The sequence below is a fragment of the Misgurnus anguillicaudatus genome, chromosome 5, assembly GCF_027580225.2.
Source record: "Misgurnus anguillicaudatus chromosome 5, ASM2758022v2, whole genome shotgun sequence".
Classification (NCBI taxonomy): Eukaryota; Metazoa; Chordata; class Actinopteri; order Cypriniformes; family Cobitidae; genus Misgurnus; species Misgurnus anguillicaudatus.
Window position 1 is genome coordinate 24,500,027 of NC_073341.2, and position 19,617 is coordinate 24,519,643.

The window sequence follows — 19,617 nt, forward strand, 5'->3', positions numbered from 1 at the left end:
CTATATAAACATTGACGCTTAACTTCTACAGGTCACATTTTTTGGCACTATGTAAAATATATAGTTTATATATAGTTTAAAGTGATAGTTTACCCAAAAATGAAAATTCTGTCATTTAGTCAAACCGTTCATGGACTCCATTTACTTCCATAGTATTATTTTTTCCTACTATGGAAGTGAATAGGGTCCACGAACTGTTTAGTTACAAACATTCCTTAAAATATCTTCCTTTAAGTTCATCAGAACAAAGAAATTCATACAGGTTTGTAACAACATAAGAGGGAGTAAATGATGACAGAATTTTCATTTTTGGGTGAACTATCTTTAAAAGTTATAAGTTAAACTCAGCTGAATTGCCACAATCTCTTAAAAATAACACTTTCCTGTCTAATTATATTGTGGTATCAATTTATGAATTATTTTTATTTTTTATTTTGAGTAGTTAGCAAATGATACTGTATATTGTGGTATGTCTATGCTTTTGTGGACACTACTGTGTCAGTATTTAAAATAGACACTGCTTTCGCTAGGAGTTTGGGTTTGCACTATAAAAATATTGCAACAGTGTAATTTAATTCATTATTTTATTTTAATGCTTTTTGTAATATCTACATTTTTTCAAAGCATCTTTATATGAGAAAAAGGACACAAAGAAAACAGGAAAATGATACACAGAAAAGATTACAATCTTTTTATTAGGGCAATAAAATTTGCAGTAAATATCATGTAGCTAATTCTGTGTATTCTCTCTCTCTCTTTCTCTCTCTCTTTCTCTCTCTCTCTCTCTCTCTCTCTCTCTCTCTCTCTCTCTCTCTCTCTCTCTCTCTCTTTCTGTATGCATGTATGTGTATATACACAGTTTCAGCAGTAACAACATAAACAAGCGGCTTTCGTAACTTCCGGTAAACTCTGCTAAGAATAAATAACAGTAATATTGCATTTACACTAATAAGTCCTCTTAAAGTCGTTTATTTATATAACAAGCAAAATAAACAACACATAGATTATCTAGGAAACCAAGACATTTGTTAAGACTTTTGTTATTTTGAGGTATTTGTTCAAGAGTTCAGTTTAGCAGTTCTGTCCAGACGCTTAACCGCGACAACGCACATGCGTCCAATGAAACGTCTATATATATTTTATATATATTTATATTTATTTATTTATTTATTTTGAGATAGATAGATGTATAGAGTACACAGAATAGCTACATGATATTATTCCAAATTTTATTGTCCTCATAAAAAGATTGTAATCAACCAAAGGCCAGGCACGCCTTTCCAGCTTACTTGAAAAGAAAAAGTATTTACATACGGAGACTAACATACATAGAGAATTTGCAATAATATACTGTAATAGTTATCATAGACACTAGTCAACATTTAAAGTGGATTTCTTTAATAAAAGTTTACATAAAACAAATCCATAATACAAGTTTGATAAACTTTTTTAAACCACTTCAAATGTTGACTAGTACAGTGTTCCCCAACCTTTTTTCTGTCACGGCACAGTTTTAATAAGTAAAAAAATCATACGGCACACCACTATACCAAAAAGCATTAAAAGAAATGCACAAACCTCTATTGCAATGCTTAAATGACTTGTTTAACTGGAATATTTTACTATATTAAATGTACAACTCACATTCAATGCAAGTACACTTGTTTTGATGAACACAAAGATTATATCCTGGCTGGAATTGATGACATTGACATACGCAGTTGTGATTTTAAATTTTTCCACGGCACACCAAACAAGCTGTCACGGCACACTAGTGTGCCACGGCACAGTTGTTGGGAAACACTGGACTAGTATACATTATACCGCATTTTGCATTTGAGCCCTTAATAACTGCACTGATATAAAGCACTGTTATTTTCTTTGTCACGGACTCATACTAGCATTCCTTAATGTTTGATATCTCTTATGATCTTTATAGCTGGAGTTGGAGAGAGCCGAAGTCAAACGTTTAGAACGTGAGCGGTCAGCCCTTACGAATCAGGCCGAGGAAGATTTAGCGCAGCAGCAGCAGTTATCCTCAACACTGGCTGAGGAATGTCAGAAGGCCACGGCGCGGGCAGAAGAGGGGAGCCAACGAGTCACGGAGCTCAGCCGTCTACTGGAACAAGAGCGCAGTACCATTGAACGCCTAAAGGGGGAGCTGGAGAGCGAACGCAGTCACGCTCAACAGATAGAGGCGAGAGTTGAGAAACACCTTGCTGAGTTTGATACCGAGCGTGAGCAGATGAGAGGAAAACTACGCAAGGAAGAAAAAAGATATGAAGAGCTGCAGGAGCAGCTGAACAGTTTAAAGAAAGAGCTGGATGAGATGAAACAAACAGCAAAGGGAAAGAGCGATAATGCTGGTGAGGAAAAAGTAAAAGTTTCTCCGAAAATAACTGAAGTAGATGGCAAAACCGCTGGATTGAAATCTTCTCCACTGCCCAAACTAAATGGTCACCACACGCCCAAAGAAGCGGAGTCTCCCACAGAGGAGAAGTTTAAGGAAGACAATGGAGTGGGGCTTCCTGGAGGAGGCGGTGCCTTGCAATGTCTCTCTCCAAGCAGCCCTGCCTCATCCTCTCTTAGCTCATCTCCCTGCTCATCTCCTGTGCTGACCAAGCGTTTGGTATCTCTGGGTTGCTCGAGCCCCACCTACCCCTCCTCCTACCAGGCCAGCATTAACCAACGATTCCAAGCAGCACGTCACAAGTTTCAGGCACAAGCCGAGGCAGACCAACACATCACCGTCGTCCACTCGCCACGTGACCTCTCCCCCACCGCCTCCTCTCCCACACCTCCAGACAATTCTTCGGCGAAGCAGATCGCCCGCCACACCGTCACTCAGGCACTGTCCCGATTCACAAGCCAGCAAGGGGCGAGTAAACTCCCTCCACCCAACAGCTCGCCCTTCGGAACAGATTACCGTAATCTGTCGGCCGCCTCCTCTCCGACAGGGAAAAGCCCAGGCATTCTTTCACCTGGGATCCGCTCGCCAATCATTCCCAGGGCAGAGAAGGTTCATTCACCTACTGTTTCTTTTAAAAAGCAGGGGGTAAACCAATCTCCAAACTCCCCTGTGCACACAAGCAGGGCCAGCCACTTTCCTGAGCTCTCTGGGGGATGCGGTCTCACCAGCGGTCAGGAGGATGCAAAAGAGCTCGACTTGGTTATGTCTTCATCTAGTTAACCAGCCTGAAGCCGCACAGCCTGCCAGCCTGCTCTACTCCATTCCCTTTAAATGCATCTATAGCACTCTATGAAAACCTTAAGGTTTAATTCATTTATACTCAGCCTAGTCACTTGGGTCGGTTTCTTGGAAGGGGTTTAGATTAATCCAGGAATAGGCTGGATTCGTTTTGTTCAGGGCTTTGAACCGGTTCACGGAACGAAAACGAAAACCAGAAACTTTTGATGTTTTGCAAGGAACAGAAACGAAACCAGAAACTTTCAAAATATATATGTTTTGGAACAGAATCTTTTTTTAAAATAATGGTAACCGGTTAATACCGTTATTTTTTTCGTTCGACAAGATTTCTGTGCAATACTCAGTGAAGTTCACTTCGGGTCGTCGTTGACTTATCAGAGAAATGAGAAGCTTGCCACCAGTAAGTAGATCACTCAAGCCCAAGTTTCTAATGCTCAATCATAAGAGGTAAATATTGTAGGCTACCAAGTATCTCAAGATGTTTGTTTTTTTAATACTAATTAGTGGTGTAACGGATTGCAGTTGATCGGTGATCCATACAGATCACAACCCACAGTTCGGATCTCATGTGATTCGCGGATTAATATGCAAATTTAAATAGGGTGAAAGTTGATCATTTGCATGTGTTTCAAAGGCTTGCAAATGTTACCACTAAAGTGATTTTAAACAATTCAACCACAAAAAGGCGCTAAAGTGAGCAATTTTCTGTACGCAGAGACGCACATGCAGTTGAATGTGTCCGGTCCAGCTCCAATCAAACGTGATTATCTCTATGCCCTTCAAAGATCAGAGCTCTTCATGTATAAACTTGAGAGAGAGTTGCGCTACTGTGTCTCATACTGTAGTCTATTAAAATACATTTGGCGAATAAAGCACTGAAAAACAACGTAATTTTCACTTTATGTGGAGAGACTGTTTATGCAGCATCTTCTTCCCGAAGCGCCGTTTGGAATTCGTCCTCCTTCTGTGTGTGAGTGTTTAATTGCACTCAAAAGTGCATACACGGAGAGGCGCGTTTCAAAAGCAAGCGAACAATCTTTCTGTTCTTGACAGGACAAATACAAACAAAATGATCTCGAAATACCACAGTATTCCTTTTCTAATAAAAACATTTGTTTAAGTTGTTTGCCAATAAATGACATGGCAGAAATTGTCCTTGTATTAATTCATGTATAATGCTGAAACAAATGTAGGCATGTCAGAATTACAGTTACGCCGCTTATATAATGTACTCTTTTTTTTATGTTTGATGGCAAGATAGAGACTTAAGGAAAAATATGTAGACTAATAATTTAAGTTTAAAGGAACAGTATGTAGGGTTGTGGCCAAAACTGGTACTGCAATTACAAAACTTGTGGCTAAAACTGGTACTGCAATCACACAACTGGTGGCCAATACACAACATGACAACATAAACATCAGTTGAGGGCTGCAACTCCACTTTTTAAATGACAATATCCTGGCCGGACCAGGATAAGTATTTGAAATGAAGATGATTTCTTAATGTCTAGTGACATATCAGGGCCATTTTATGATTAATTGATATACCTTTCTTACATACTGTTCCTTTAATGTCCTAATGATCAGCCTACTTATTTGTATGTCCCATAGCTGACATGGAACGTTATTAACCGGTTCGGGAACTTTATTTTTTGTTCTAACCGGTTCAGGAACGTCAATTTTAGGGTTAAACCGGAAACGTTAAAATACTGTTTCTGTTCAAAACTAACCAATTGGGAAAAAATCTGGTTCAAAGCCCTGGTTATATTAGGATTTTACAAACAAACCTTACCAAAAACAATGCTGGTGTGCATCTTGAAACAAAACAATGGCACTGATATATGTTAAAATATGTCAATACAAGGTGTTTTTAAATTAAGGCAGCTCAAACATACATTTTAGGATAAGCCCTGTCTGGGAAACCGCCCCATAGTGTCTTGCTCATTTGATCCATACTGCTGAAGTGCACTATCAAAGGAAAGACCCCCATTAAAACCTCTGATAGGACAAACCTAAATCTGAACCCCGAAAACGGGGCTCACACACCCTGACCTACCCTGTGAAATACTACTCATGTGGAATTGAATTTATTTAAATATTCTTTACTTTTTATTCATTTTAATATATTTTTTATCTTAGCTAAAAAATTCTATAGTTTTATTTATCCTAAAGTTTTTTTTGGCAGTCCATTCCTGATGTCAAGTAACCCTAAGCATATAAAGGAAAATATGTTATGAGATGAAAAGCATACAGATTTACTGATCAATAAATTTTGCTACTACCGTAATATGATTCATTCTCAATCTCAAAGTCCTGATGATTGTAACAGTTTAAATCAGTTTATAGTGAATATATAAACTTCAATCATGAAATGTTAGTTAATCATTTAGTCTTAAGTTAAATGTAATGCATTTTAAGAGACTGTTATGGAAAACCTCTGCTCAAAGTCTGCTGTATTGTATCATGATTGCATCGCCCTCTAGTGTCGAGCTGAAGACGTGTGATGTCATGTTTACGTCACACAGATACTCTGACACAGTTAAATGTTTGTAAACAATATTTCGCATCGAATAAGAAAAAACACTGCTATTGTGGGTTTAATAACTATTAACCCAGCATTATATGTATACATATATTAAAAAATAACCGTAGTCATATTTTAGGTAGAACCTATAGCTTACCCAAGTATGTTTCATGATTTATGACCATGGTAAAAGCACAAATAAGTGATGTCATTGTTTTAATGCTTACTTTACCCAGGGACTTTTCTTACCAGTGTCTTTTCACTAGTATTTTGTGTAGAAATCCTGCTGTTATAAATACACAATGCTGTCTTAAGTGGCTTATAAAAGCACAATGTTTGGGTTTTTAGGTCTTTTCCTATAGATTTCAACTGCTCCACTGTCATTTCATTTGTTTTTAAATACCTCAGTTTCTTCTACAGTACTGCAACTCCAAGTAGCAGTTTAGATTTCTACTGTATCCTTTTTTTGTGTGTGTCGAAACTGAACCAATATTAGATTTTATATTTTTGTCTGGGACTTGTAAGGACCAGTGTGCTTTTTAAACTTTTGGCTAGTTTTTCTTACCTTTTACCTGTAATGTTGATGTAATTAATTGCATTTATATGAATACACTCCTTACTCGGAGTACATTTTAGGAGAAATATTATAAGATTCATACATATTGATGCGTCTAATCCTGCTGTATGATGTGACCTCTTGACTTTTGGACAGTGTGGGATGGTGTTAAAATTCAACCTGAATTTTAATCTGAAATAAATCTTTACTGATTTCACAAGGGACGAAAAAATGACAGTCGATTTACACAATAAAGGCTTAACAGTAACCAAGTCATTTTTGGAGCCAGTTATTCATTTACTGTGATTAGATATTTACTTTGCATGTTTCTTTGTTTTTTTAATCTGAAAAAGACAAGGTGTGACAGAAAGAATATGCTAGAAATACATGATGGATTCAAGGGTGTATTTTACAGCGGGATTTTTGATGAAACAGTCAGACAAACAAGACTAAAAGCTGACATGAAAGCAGTGTGGCAGAAACATGCAATAGCAACACTGACTACCTCCTCGAGCTATACTGGGCTAGAGGAAAGACAGACAAAATCAAATTCAACAGATTGTGGATACCCAAAATGCATCACAAAGTACCTGTAAAACTACAAATATATGCAGAAACGATCCAATTTGTGTGCAAATATGAAACTCAGATATAATTCGGATGTCTGTGCCACCGCAGAGAATTATCCATGTGTTTATTTATTCTGTCTTTTTGGTTTAACCATTTTAGTTAAGTAGACTGTGAGTCACTGTTAGACAAGATATGGAGAGAGCAGTTAAGACGAAAAAGGATCAATCCAAACCCGGACCCAGCCTCTTCCCCTCAACCTCATGCAATTTCAGCCTGGATAGTTGAGGGCCAAACAGAAAGGATTCTCATCTCTCCAGGCTGCCAGGAGGTGGAAGGTGGGGTTGTTGTCTGTTTGGGGTTTGGAGATACAGTGAGCGAGGCATTATTCACTGTTTAAAACACACACACACAAAAAAAAACATTTGCACAAGCAATGCTGCTGTCACAGTTCACGAAAAAAAAGACAAAAATCAAAACAATTTAAACTCTTGAGTAACTGGTGAACGGGTAAATAAGAGAAAAGCGTAAATTGCCGATAATTTAGATCCAATACTCTCTCCGAGTTCTTCCAACAGCTGAGACCCGATGAAGTCCATTAATAACAGAAAGGTGTATGGAATCACATCCTCTTTTAAACAGAAACAGTTTTTCTTATATCATTTATGGGAGACTTCTTCGGCCGAGGGAACGGCGTGATGTTCTGAAAGCTGACTCCGGGTATGTGAGCCAGAAGGAAGAGGAACCGGGTCGGTTCTAAGCGTTTTGCATTTCTTTGCCGATCTTGTAGCTGAGGATCTTGTTCCAGTCGATCTTGGTGCGAGTGACGGGCAGCTGTCTGCGAAGAGCTTTAAAGGTGGTGTCTGACATCGTCTGGTAGTTCTCACTGATGGCCGTCTGGAGAAAACAAACATTACATATCTTGTAATTACAAATCTATCTATTTCAAAGACAACAATCTGACTTTTTCCATGTTTAAGTGCTATAATTGGGTCCCCAGTGCTTATATTAACCTAGAAAATTTGAAAAAAGATCAACCCAGTAATTTAGTTTTGGTAAACCATTCTCTGCAAGCATGTGAAAAAATAGGTAATTGAAATTTGGCTCCCCTTGTGATGTCAGATGGGGATAATCTGCACTATCCAACCACGGCACTGACATGAATATTTGGCATGAATATCAGCTCATTTGCATTTTAAAGGACCCAGACAAAAACGGCACATTTTTTCTCACACCTACAAAGTGCCAATTTTGACATGCTATAATAAAATATCTGTGGGGTATTTTGAGCTAAAACTTCACATATGCACTCTGGGGACACTAAAGATTTATTTAACAAAAAGTCTTGTGAAATGTCCCCTTTAATATACATTTAAACAGTAATCTGAGCAAAATGTAAGTTCAGTGTTTACATAAATTAGGTGAAAATTCATGGCAAAAGTGCCTACAGTTCATTTTTTGGGAAAGCACAGCAGTAGAAGAGTCACACAACCATATTTGGAAGCAGCGCATTTTGTTGCCTGCATAAAAATACTATGGTATATATTTGGGGGAATACTATGATATATGTAGGAATATAACCTAACATAGATTAACTATCTTATAAAAGCACAAGGAGCCATGTACAGAGGAGGACAGAGACACACTGAGGCCATGTTTACATTAGAGCATTTGCGTTTTAAAACGGCATTTTAAAATGAAAACGATCCTTGTTTATACTGGCATTTTTAAAAGAATCTTCATCCACACTATACACCACCATAAATGCATGAAACATGACCAATCACGTAACTGGGCATGCGCATATAAGTGTAAAATAACTGATTACTCTAATAATAGCTTACCTTTGCACGTTTACGCAGCCTAGGGGTGTGCGATATTGACAAATAGTCATACCTGGGTCCTTTGCTGGCAACTATAACAGACACTATTTTTGAACCTATAAAAATGTGTTTGGGAAAGTCTTTTACTGTTCTATTTCCCCCCTACAACATATTAATATGATTAATAGGTTAATTTTGATTTTATAACTAAACAGAAAGGTCTTTATGATTTAAAAAAAAGCATTCAAGTGAACAGTACTAAACATTAGCGAACTTGAAGCAAAAATAAATTTCAGCAAATGCAAACTTTAATCAAACATAGTAAGAGGTGAAGTATTGCTTTAGCCTACCAGAAATGCTTATTGCATTAATTTTTAAAAGTGTGAGAGGTCCGTGCACGTCCTCCGCTAGCAACACAGAAATAGCTAAAAACGCAAGCGCCTAAACCAGCATTATATTAATGACGTTGAGTTTATTGTTTTTATTCATTTATATTCACAAAACTAATCAACAAAACATCGATTAAAATTAAGAGACAAATTATCTGAAACGAAATTAATTTTAAAGTAGCAAACAAAACTTACATTAAACTGGAAAATAATGTCTGACCCATTACAATTCTCCCTTCATATTGGCCTTTGCAACGCCTATATGGCGTATAAAATTACAGTCTATCTTTAAATTTAAACAAAAAATAAACACATTAAACCCAACAATACTCAAACATTAATATAAAACAGGCATTATCTATAAGGATACATGTTAAAACAATCCGATATAGCGTTTATAATAGCTGGTTGGTAGATGTTTACTATTTTTGGCAAAACCTCCGTTGCAAACCAACATTTACATCAATAAAATAATTTTTACTTTGAAAATGATGCGCTGTCACGTTAATATCAGCTGTTCGTTTACATAAGACTCCGTCTACGTTCATTTACACTCAGAGCAACGTCTGAGTTCTCAAACTAAAACAGGGTCTTCAGCGTTTGCGAACGAATCCGTTTATGAGGGTCGAAAACGGTGATGTAGTGTAGATGAAAGGCGTAAACGTAGCAAAAGTAACGCGTTTTAAAGCATAAACGCATTAATGTAAACATAGCCTGAGATACAATTACATTCCCAATAGTGCTCTAAAGGGCATTGTGTAATTGGTATTTACTTTATTAAACTTGATCAACCATGATTGATTAGCTTACCTGGTAATCATTTTCAGCATTTTCAATGATTTTTACAAATTCCTTGGCAGTCTGGGTTTCATTCTAGAGACAAAAAGGCAGCGATTTCTTAAAACCTTTTTGAAAGAAGCATGCATTACCATATTTAAAAGATTGATGTTTATATATTTACTCACATTCACTACAAGGGACTCCTCAACCTCCTTATGGCTCACCAGCTGAACATTACCATCCTCATAATAATGCACCTGAAGACACAAAGCAGCATAACTTATCATCTCAGACTCGACCAACACGGTTTGATTCTCATGCACACACTCTAACTGTGCGTTCACACCGTCACCGGCGAGAGCGTCAATAAAATCTCTGGCTGCCCTGCCAACGACGCTATAGAAAAAGTGTAGTGGACGCTTCCACCTTCCAATTGGTTGCCACTGAACGTTTCCGCCTTCCGATTGGTTGCCGCCGAACCGCGTCACAGCTCATTACTATAAAGTTGAGCTGATATCAATTCTACTCACATAGGGTTTGCCGATATGGCCAAAATCTATATCGCCTGTATACTTCTAAATTTCGGTCAATACGGTATGAAACCGATATCGATATGAATGTTAATAAACTGCAAACAATGCCCAAAACGAATGTCTGTACATACAAACATCTAAACAAATGAATTTACCAAGTCTATGAAGCCTCCTCCTTTAGAACTATATAATATTTACAAAAATAAAAATGGTATAAATAAATTGATGTTCATTTTTTATTTCTATTTAGTCTTCATACAAAATTACACTTGGCATTAACATGCGTTTTGGACGATCGAATCACAAGTGGACGACGTTAATGCCAGGTGTAAACGTTTTGAACGCGTCCACTTTCTACCACTTTCAACCACATTCAGAGGTAGTCGAAACACCTTTCGAATGAATTGCTTTTGTAGTATACACGCACATGTGGTTGAATGTGTTCGAACAGCCACACGCAACCGCCTTCCGTCCGCCCATTTATCTAATCTGAGATACTAAACACAAGTTTTACATCTTTTCTGACTTCTGGCGTGAACAGGGCTATTTTTAGCCTTTCATTGATAAAACTAAAGCAGCTGATCTCCGTAGTTTCGTTTTGAAAGCGTGTAAAAGTTGCGCGATCCTATTTCATCAATTGAGCTGAAAATTCAGAGAAACCTCTAACATATACATGTAAAAAAACACTGTGCAGCATGTTTACTTGCTAAATAAGCAGCGGACTCCGACATAATATTAGTTTGCGTCCATATAAACTCACCATTATTCCCGCTCACGTTTGAATGACAGCAGAGAGACTCACCCACCGTCTTGACAGACCACCCCCTCACAGTATTTTAGGACAGAAGCGATCGAATGTGGACAAAAGAGACGGATTTAAATACCAGATGTAAACGTAATGTGTCTCTCTCGTCCACTTGTGATCCGATCGATAAAAACACATCTTAATACCAAGTGTAAACAGCCCCTAATGGATCATTTTAATAACAAATTCTTTAGGTCACAGTATTAACTAGTTACATAGTTTTGATCAATTTACTATTACAGTAATATGTGAAAAAAAATATTATTAAATAGCCTAAGTGAAAGTCACCCTAAAACTTTTGAATAGTAGTAGGCTATTTAATGACACATAAGATAGTTGGACAGAAACATTTATATCAAAGCTCTATTTGAAATTGCATAGCAAGCTACATAATCATATATTAGATAGATACTAGCATACTACATCATATACTCATAACGAGACCAATAGCTGCCTACATACTTTTATCTATTGCACGTTTCTTTCCGACCTTGAACCTGATTTTTCTTATTCGTAGTTCAGTTTGTGTTGCATTACATCTCTTTTCTCCCTCCCTACATGGTATCACCATTGGAAGCTGTGACTTGACGCTAACTAACCCTGCACCTCCTTCTCGTATTCTGAGTGACAGCTCTTCTCTGGGCGAACACCAGATTCATTGTTCGCATAATAACAATGATATGATTTGACGCGAGGCACAGATGAGCGATCCGATCAGGCATTACGTTTTCCGGAATGCGTGGCACATGGTTCCTTAGCTGCGAAAGACGCCACGCGCTCTGAAGGAAAGAAGAGCATTGACCGGCGTTTAACACGTGTTAAAAGACGTGACATGCGAACGACCACGGGACGCAGTAATGTATATTGAAATATCGGAAATGTGTTTAGAAGCCATATCACCGTTATTGAAAAAACATATATCGATATTGAATTATTGTCCAGCCCTACACTCACACCGTACATGACGTGTCGCTGCTCGCCGCCGACTCTCATTGAAAATGAATGACTTCCGGCCACTTTGACGCTCTCGCCGGTGTGAACGCACAGTAATACTCTGTAAGGTCTCACCTGGATCTTCAATACTCCCACAACCTGAGCTGATGACTGACTAATGGTGAATTTCCACTCTGACCTGCACCGGCCATTCCTGACAAATAAGAGGATATAGTGATTAGTTTACCAGAGAATCCAATTAGTCTACATTCACAACTAAAGTAAGACAGTCAATAAAAGCAATAAACCGTAACAGTGTGATCGGCCCTTACCACCCTCGAGTGGCTTATTTTTCCATAAGTGGCTGACTGTACACTATTTGCATATTACACATCCACTTACAAAATAAATATATGAACACATAAAAAAACTAATATGAGATGAGCTGAGAAGAAAGAGAAGTGCCAAGTAGGGCTGTGCCGGTTTCAGAATTGGTGATGACGGTTATGACGTGAGTCAAATGTGACGGTTCGTCACATAACCGTCTGGGGGGAGGGGGTGCCTGTTTAAATGCTCGTGGATTCACGCGAAAGTGTCATTTTACCATAAAATCATGAATGTGATGCCAATTGTGTTTTAAACAGTTATGACTTTGAGAAATTTAACAGAAAGCAATTAAATATTTAAAAAACACACTGTTGCCAGAAGACTGCGCTGTCACTCTCTGCCCAGCATAAATGAATCCTCTATCTATCATTATCTTAATAATCTCCAGAGAAACAGATTTGTGCCATGGGCTTTTAATGTCTATAATTGTGTCTATATCTGTGATTACACGGACCAGAACAGGACGAAAACAATGTGGATTAAAAAGCGTCTTGAAGAGGTTTTGCTCATAAATGCATGTAAAATAAAGTAATGTGAACTTGAGATTGTTATACTTTTATTAAACTGCGCCATATGCACTGCAAACGCAGCCGGCGTAAAAGCACAATGGCCACGCGCGGCAAACGCTCTCCACATACGCGCTGCTCAGTGCTCATGCTTGCGATGTGAAACCAGCATTTGAATAAGCTAGACACTGATTAGCTACTTGCTCTACGTTTATTTACAATTAACAGCAAGACAACTAGCAGTGAATGTGCTTTCAGGAGAGTAAGTAGATTAACATGGGAGGATTTGAACTTGAAAAGCGGAGTGTACTGACGCCTTTCCGCGGTTAAAACATCTTATGGTCATTCATGTTTATTTGATTCTATAAATTAACTAGAAGGAAGAGATGATTTGAAAGGTGAGACTTTGTTTAATATGTTTGATCTCAAAAGTAACCAAAAAGTGCCCTGGTCTCTCCTGTATGTCAGCGCGTTTTCAGTGTCTGCTCCGCTCTGTATTTTTCATTACGTGACGTGATAACATGGTGGGGCGTGTAACACAGACTGTTGACAATTGTTTTTAATTAGTATTTAAACATTCTATATGATATATATTTTTTAATATTTTAATAACACGGTTTTGTCGGTTATAGAGTTCTAATGACGGTGTTCAACTATAACCGTCGGTCTCACGGTTATATAATAACCGTCACACCCCTAGTGCCAAGTTTTAAAACTGGATAAACAATCAATCAATTATACAGTTTAGTGTGAATTATACAAAACCATTTGTCTGTGAAGTCACTGAACACGGCTCACCAGAAGTTTTTGGGCTGGAACTGATGACCCTCAATACAAGCAATGATTGTTTGTTGCCCATCAACAGTTTTCCCATACACCTGTAGAAGAAACATTAGTACATATATGTCCAAAGCAGCTGGATTTTATAAGTGAACACACAAAAATGTGTTAAACTTTATGTAATGATGGTAACCACAGTTGGTGGCACCCTTTGACTTCCATAGTAGGAATAAAATACTATGGAAGTAAATAGGTGCCATTAACCTTATATTGTTGTTTGTGTTCATCAGAATAAAAAGGAACTTATACTGGTTAAGAACAACATGAGGACGATGTCAGAAATTTCTTTTTTTGGGTGAACCCTTTAATGAGCAGATGAATTCCCTTAGATTCTAATGACATTGCTGTGTTTGTACCGTGCAGACTCCGGTGGGATAATGCTCCTTCACATAAGCACTGAGTGCTTCATCACAGGCGTCTCTCCATGACCGAAGACCGGTCTCTCCCTCATAGTGCTGGGGATCGCTTGCTTCCTTTCGCAGGTGATCAAAACGGAACGACAATCGCTTCCGCGGATCAAAGAACCGCCCGTGGCCCAGATCTCCATGCTCAGTGATCAGAACCTGCAGAACAGCAACATAACCTTTTCACTATAGACCATTTCAAAAGATGTAAACAACACTGGTCCAGAAGCACTTCCTGTTTCCGTTTTTTAACACTAGATAAACGTTGGGATAAAACAAACCAACAGAACATATAAACCTGAATTAACTATAGTTAAACAAACATCTTAAAGATAATAATACATGTGAAATAAAAAAATAACTGTCACAGGAAGTGTTTCTGGACCAGTGTTGTTTACATCATTTGAACTGGTCTATAGACAAAACTAATCCCACTGAGAGTTTTGGTTTCTTAAATACCAATCTTACATGGTAGCAACATTCAGATCTGATCTCCAAAGTGTTAATCACACCTGTCCTTAAAAAAATGAATCACCTACAAAAACTAGGCTCAGATCCTGACACAGCTACACCTAGCTTGAACAAATAATGTCAACCTTATACTTCAACTATTGAGAAAAACTGGGTGAGGTGATTTATTCTTTAACCAACATCGATTTGAATGACTTCATCTGGTATGAGACTCATGTAACACTTTAATGAGAGTAATCATTACATAGGCTCAGATCCAAATTTCCCACCCATTGAGGTGCCTATTTAATGGCACTGCATAAACATTTCAAGTTATTGCTCTGAACAACCGACTAAAATCAAAGCCCTGGAAGTCAACAAGTCAGTAACCTACCGATTCCTCACTACCCTCCAATTTGACAGGAGTGAACTGATCCATGTTATACTGGGCAAAGGCACTGTGAAATACAAAGAGAGAGAAAAACACAGCATAAATTCAACATATATATGCACAAATCTTTAAACACAGGACATTAATAAAATGAGTATACATGACCATATAAAATGTCTGAAATACTGACATGTTAAAATAACAGAAAAGTACAAACACAAAAGAACTTACTGTGCTGCCCCCTCCCGAAGGAGGTTGTCGTTGTTGAGGAGAAGCCGCACATCTGCAAAAAAATAAAGTGATCATAAGGTGATATTCAGCAAGCATCGCATCCATGCACTACTATATCTATCGCTCGCTCGCAGACCTACAATGCGAAATGCTTATATCCTGCTCTCCAATATCAAATCAACCTAAGTGTAAATGGCTTGGTTTAGCAAGTCAATTAAATTTCACATCAGCACTGGTGTGAGTTGATAAGCATGCAGTGTGTTAGAGGACACTCCCATTTCTCTTTCTTACCCCTACCCCTTAGTTTTGCACGTTCATGTGAGCGTAAGAGTTATCCCAATTGGGCCTTACCCTCACGTGAACGTGCAAAACTAAGGGGTAGGGGTAAGGGGTAAGACAGAGAAATGGGATTGAGCCTAAGACAGAGAAATGGGATTGGGAGCTCCAGACAAAGCAGATGAAAATGACACTCACCATTGAAAACTTCATTGAATTCTCCAGGGGGAGCATGGGTCACAAAGTTAGATGCGATGCGCACCTATGAAATAAACACAGAGTCAGGCCTTGTACTAAGCAACTACCGACAATATTTAGTTTGTGTTAAAAAAAATAACTATACAAATGCACGTTTTAGTGGTTTTGTGGCCATGCTCTTTACTAGGGCTGCATGATTATGACAAAAATCATATCTGTCAATTACTTACATTGATTTTGAAATTAGGGCTGCTCGATGATTGGCAAAAATCATAATTATTTAACACGATTACACAGTGATTTTGAAAACATGCATTATTCAGGGTTCCCACACCTTAGTTAACTTCAAATTCAAGGACCTTTCAAGGACTTTACAGGTCCAATACCCAGAGGTACCCAGGGGTAAGTGCGTCTGAATGTGTATATCAAAATTCAACCAATGGTGAGGCTTAACAACAAAGACAGGGTGACGCCGGAGCCAGGAAGTATATCGCTATCTGAAATATTGCTAAAGATGGCGTTAAAGGGATGCAGAAAGTATGGCAAGGGAGACACAGCGTCTCGTTCCCTTCTCAGGGAACAACAGTTACATACGTATCCCGAGAGGTTTTCATGTGTCAAACACAACTATCCAAAAAAAAGCATTTTGGTATGAATCAACATTTGCATACAGAAGATATTAGCATTTAAAGTGAACAGTTAAGCACGTGTGCTTAGAAAGTCTAGAATTTTTATGATATTATCCTACACTACACAGGGAATAATATGGATTTTTTTTCCAAAAAACTTCTTGCATAAAATAGATTCAAGCACTTTCAATGACCTGTATCTATGTATGTATTTTCAAAAACTTTATAGGTCTTGAACCCCCCCCCCCCCAGATTCACAAACTTTTAAGGATTTTAAGGACCCGTGGGAACCCTGATTATTTAACCTTTTTATTAAGCAAATGTTGCATTTTGGGGTGTAACAATACATTGTGCAATTCTACTTGCTATGCTTCTCAATGAATTATGGTGAAAAGTCGCTACATCCAAACGCCAGATGGCGCTCTCATGCAGAAACTCAATATGCGCCGCAGACGAAGTACCATTACACAGGAAGCTCCAGGAAATGTGTAAGCATATTTATATCGCTGTTCTTCAAACAATTACAGGTATTTTCATGATACTAATGAATATTTATAATGATTATATTTGACAAGTGTTGCTTTTTCAAATGCATGTTATAAACGACTCAAACTAACAGTGATTTCAGATTGATAAGGACTTATCAATAACCGTAGTATATACAAATAGTTGTACATAATATTGCTCTTGCGATTCAGAATCGATATCAGACAGGTATTATAGTGTGTATCGTCAAATATCGTCACAACCCTGGCTGCAATAGGCTACTTGTCAAAGAAGTGGTGCTTGTAGAAGTGCCATACAAACACATTGGTCGACCAGCATGCGATTCATATTTTCATCGCAAAATGTTTTACCTTGGTTATCTTGTTTTTGTAATTGTTTAAATCAACTATTTATACAAAAAGATGAACTGCACAGCCCTAATTGAAATAGCGATTATTATTCTTGTCATTAAATAGATTTTACATTAAAGTTTTGAAATGTTTTATTCCTTTCTGTAAACCGCTGCATGGTAAATTCTTAACATCCAAAACTCAATAATATAAATGTAAATAACAAATAATTATGGGAGTTATGTAGTAAAAAATCCAAAACAAAATCAACTTATCAATTTTAAAATCTCTTTTTGGTGCCCAATCATACTGGCAAAACGCACAGAAATGAGCACAAATGGACAGCTGCGATAACGATTATGTAATTGTTCTACCCATAATTGTAACCCCGGTTTGTTTTTTGATTAGTTGTGCATTCCTACTCTTTATTTCCAATCATAATATTAATTTTACTCCAGACAGAGCGGTATTGAACAGCAGAAGTGCAAGGAATATTATAAGGCTAGAGGTGAAAGACGAACAAATACAATTGGGCAGGATCAAATTTACTTACTATACATGATATTAAAAAATAACACTGGCCTCCAGAACTGCTTGTATACCAAAGCACAGCAAGATAAATTCAGCTGGTAACTGCAGTGCGGGGCTCAAATTACATCACACCCAACACTTCAATAACACACTACTGAGATCTCAGCAACGCACACATCCCTAAAATCACACCAAGAATCTACCTCTCGCCTATAAACCTAACAGTCGATTCCTCTTCTTGATATCCTCCATATGAGTGTAAAAGCACTGGCGTAGCAGGCACAAACAAATATACGTACCATTTAATGGTATTAAAGCATCATTAAAAAGATTTGTTTTACATCTCATCGGATATTCCTGTAGCTCAGCTGATAAGAGCATTGCATTAGCAGAAGAAACGCCTTGGGTTTCATTCCCAGGAAACACATACATACAGATAAAATGTATTGCTTGAATGTGTTGTAAGTCAACATAACGGACAACGACTAACACTAAGTGCTTTCTAACTTATTGACACATTTTTCATTTTGATGTGCATTGGTTTTAACCAATGAAATCACAGGATAATCTTCAGATACCACTTTGTCCCAAAACAAAACTATTTCCTGGTTGTCTGGCTGGTTAAGAAGGGTGGGCCAGTTTTGACTCACTCAAACCTCTTGAAGTTTGCAGAAAATGATAACTTATTGAACAAGATCATAAGTATTAATTGCAAGCAGCATAGAGTACAATGATAGTAAAGTAAGCATTAAATTATCCGTGACATCACTTTCAGTAGAAAATCACAGCCTCCTTTAGTTTGCTGCATATGACACCCATGAGTGACACCCAAGTCCATATAAAGCTTGTTTATTGTGGATATAACATGTTTAATTCATGCAATTGCACCCCAATATGAGCCAGTCGTTAAATGACCACAGACCCGTGCCTTCGGATTATTAATTAACACTTAAGGGTGCAAAATTCAGACACAAACACACTCGTAACCTCATCCGGCTCGGGTGTCTTAAAGGTTAGGGGGGCCTGGCATTTGCTGGCCCGCACACATACCAGTGTAACTCAACCGGAGCACGGCGAAGGTTCGGTTCTGAGTGGGTGGATCAGCTGAGATCTATTTCTGAACTCACTTTGACAGCTAACACGCTAACAGCTGACGACCACAACAGTTACGCTCAAAACACCGAAAACCACCAGACGTCGGTCTTTTCGGCTATAACGACATCCGAAATGATGGTAATAGACTCCGCGTTATTTAGTGTTTCGGTTATATTGGGTTATCTTGGTTTGTTTTATATGAGTGCAACGCTGCGATTTCACTTCCTCACAAATTAGCACACGGCTAACCCGGCTACACTGCCGCGAGCTCCGTCTGAGGAGTCGCTATGGGTTCTCCTGCACCCGGAAAGCTCTAATATAATAAAATGCGGGAGTATTGACTCGAGCGGTCTGCGAAAATAAACTTAATTTCTTATTTTTTACCTTCTCCTCGTCTGAAAGCGGCTCCTCAAAGTCGGTCATCTTGACTGTGGCGGAGCCTTACACCGCGGCGCATGCTGGGTAGCGCGCGCTGTCACGCTCGTGACCATAATAGGGCAAAACGGAGTGTGAGCCACCGCCTCGCACAGCTTCAACTTTCCCCCGCCCGGCCTGTCAATCAAGAAAGGAAGCTTGAAAACGGGTACTGCACGCATCAAGTGATGTGGCGGGGAAGGAAATTATATAGAATTTAAATTACGCTTTAACTAAATTTACATCGTTATGTCAACATGACTTCAGTAAAACACTTTCCTTTAAACATTTATTCTTAATAAAAATAAACG

General features: G+C 38.2%; 2 protein-coding genes across 2 annotated transcripts in view; one reads left to right on the plus strand and one right to left on the minus strand.

Annotated features, from left to right (window-relative positions):
• cttnbp2nlb (CTTNBP2 N-terminal like b) overlaps positions 1-6,564 on the plus strand; it is a 29,103-nt gene extending 22,539 nt beyond the window's left edge. The window contains exon 5 of the mRNA XM_073867776.1: positions 1,940-6,564. Coding sequence (XP_073723877.1) covers positions 1,940-3,190 — 1,251 coding nt within the window. The 3' untranslated portion in view covers positions 3,191-6,564. The remainder of the gene's footprint in view (positions 1-1,939) is intronic.
• A 115-nt stretch (positions 6,565-6,679) lies between these two features.
• Positions 6,680-19,416, minus strand: capza1b (capping actin protein of muscle Z-line subunit alpha 1b). The gene is made up of 10 exons (XM_055167582.2): positions 19,277-19,416; positions 15,802-15,865; positions 15,328-15,379; positions 15,100-15,163; positions 14,208-14,414; positions 13,810-13,889; positions 12,254-12,332; positions 10,033-10,104; positions 9,878-9,940; positions 6,680-7,752 (listed from the first exon to the last, which is right to left on the minus strand). The coding sequence occupies exons 1-10, from the start codon at positions 19,313-19,315 to the stop codon at positions 7,612-7,614; spliced, it is 861 nt and encodes a 286-aa protein (XP_055023557.1). The 5' UTR covers positions 19,316-19,416; the 3' UTR covers positions 6,680-7,611.
• Positions 19,417-19,617: the final 201 nt, after the last annotated feature.

Coding starts and splice junctions, on each gene's coding strand:
- capza1b (XM_055167582.2), bottom strand. CDS start 19,315: ATGACCGACTTTGAGGAGCCGCTTTCAGACGAGGAGAAG. Junction 14,415..15,099: donor TGGAGGGTAGTGAGGAATCG/GTAGGTTACTGA, acceptor GCTGTTCTGCAG/GTTCTGATCACTGAGCATGG. Junction 9,941..10,032: donor AGGAGTCCCTTGTAGTGAAT/GTGAGTAAATAT, acceptor TTTTGTCTCTAG/AATGAAACCCAGACTGCCAA.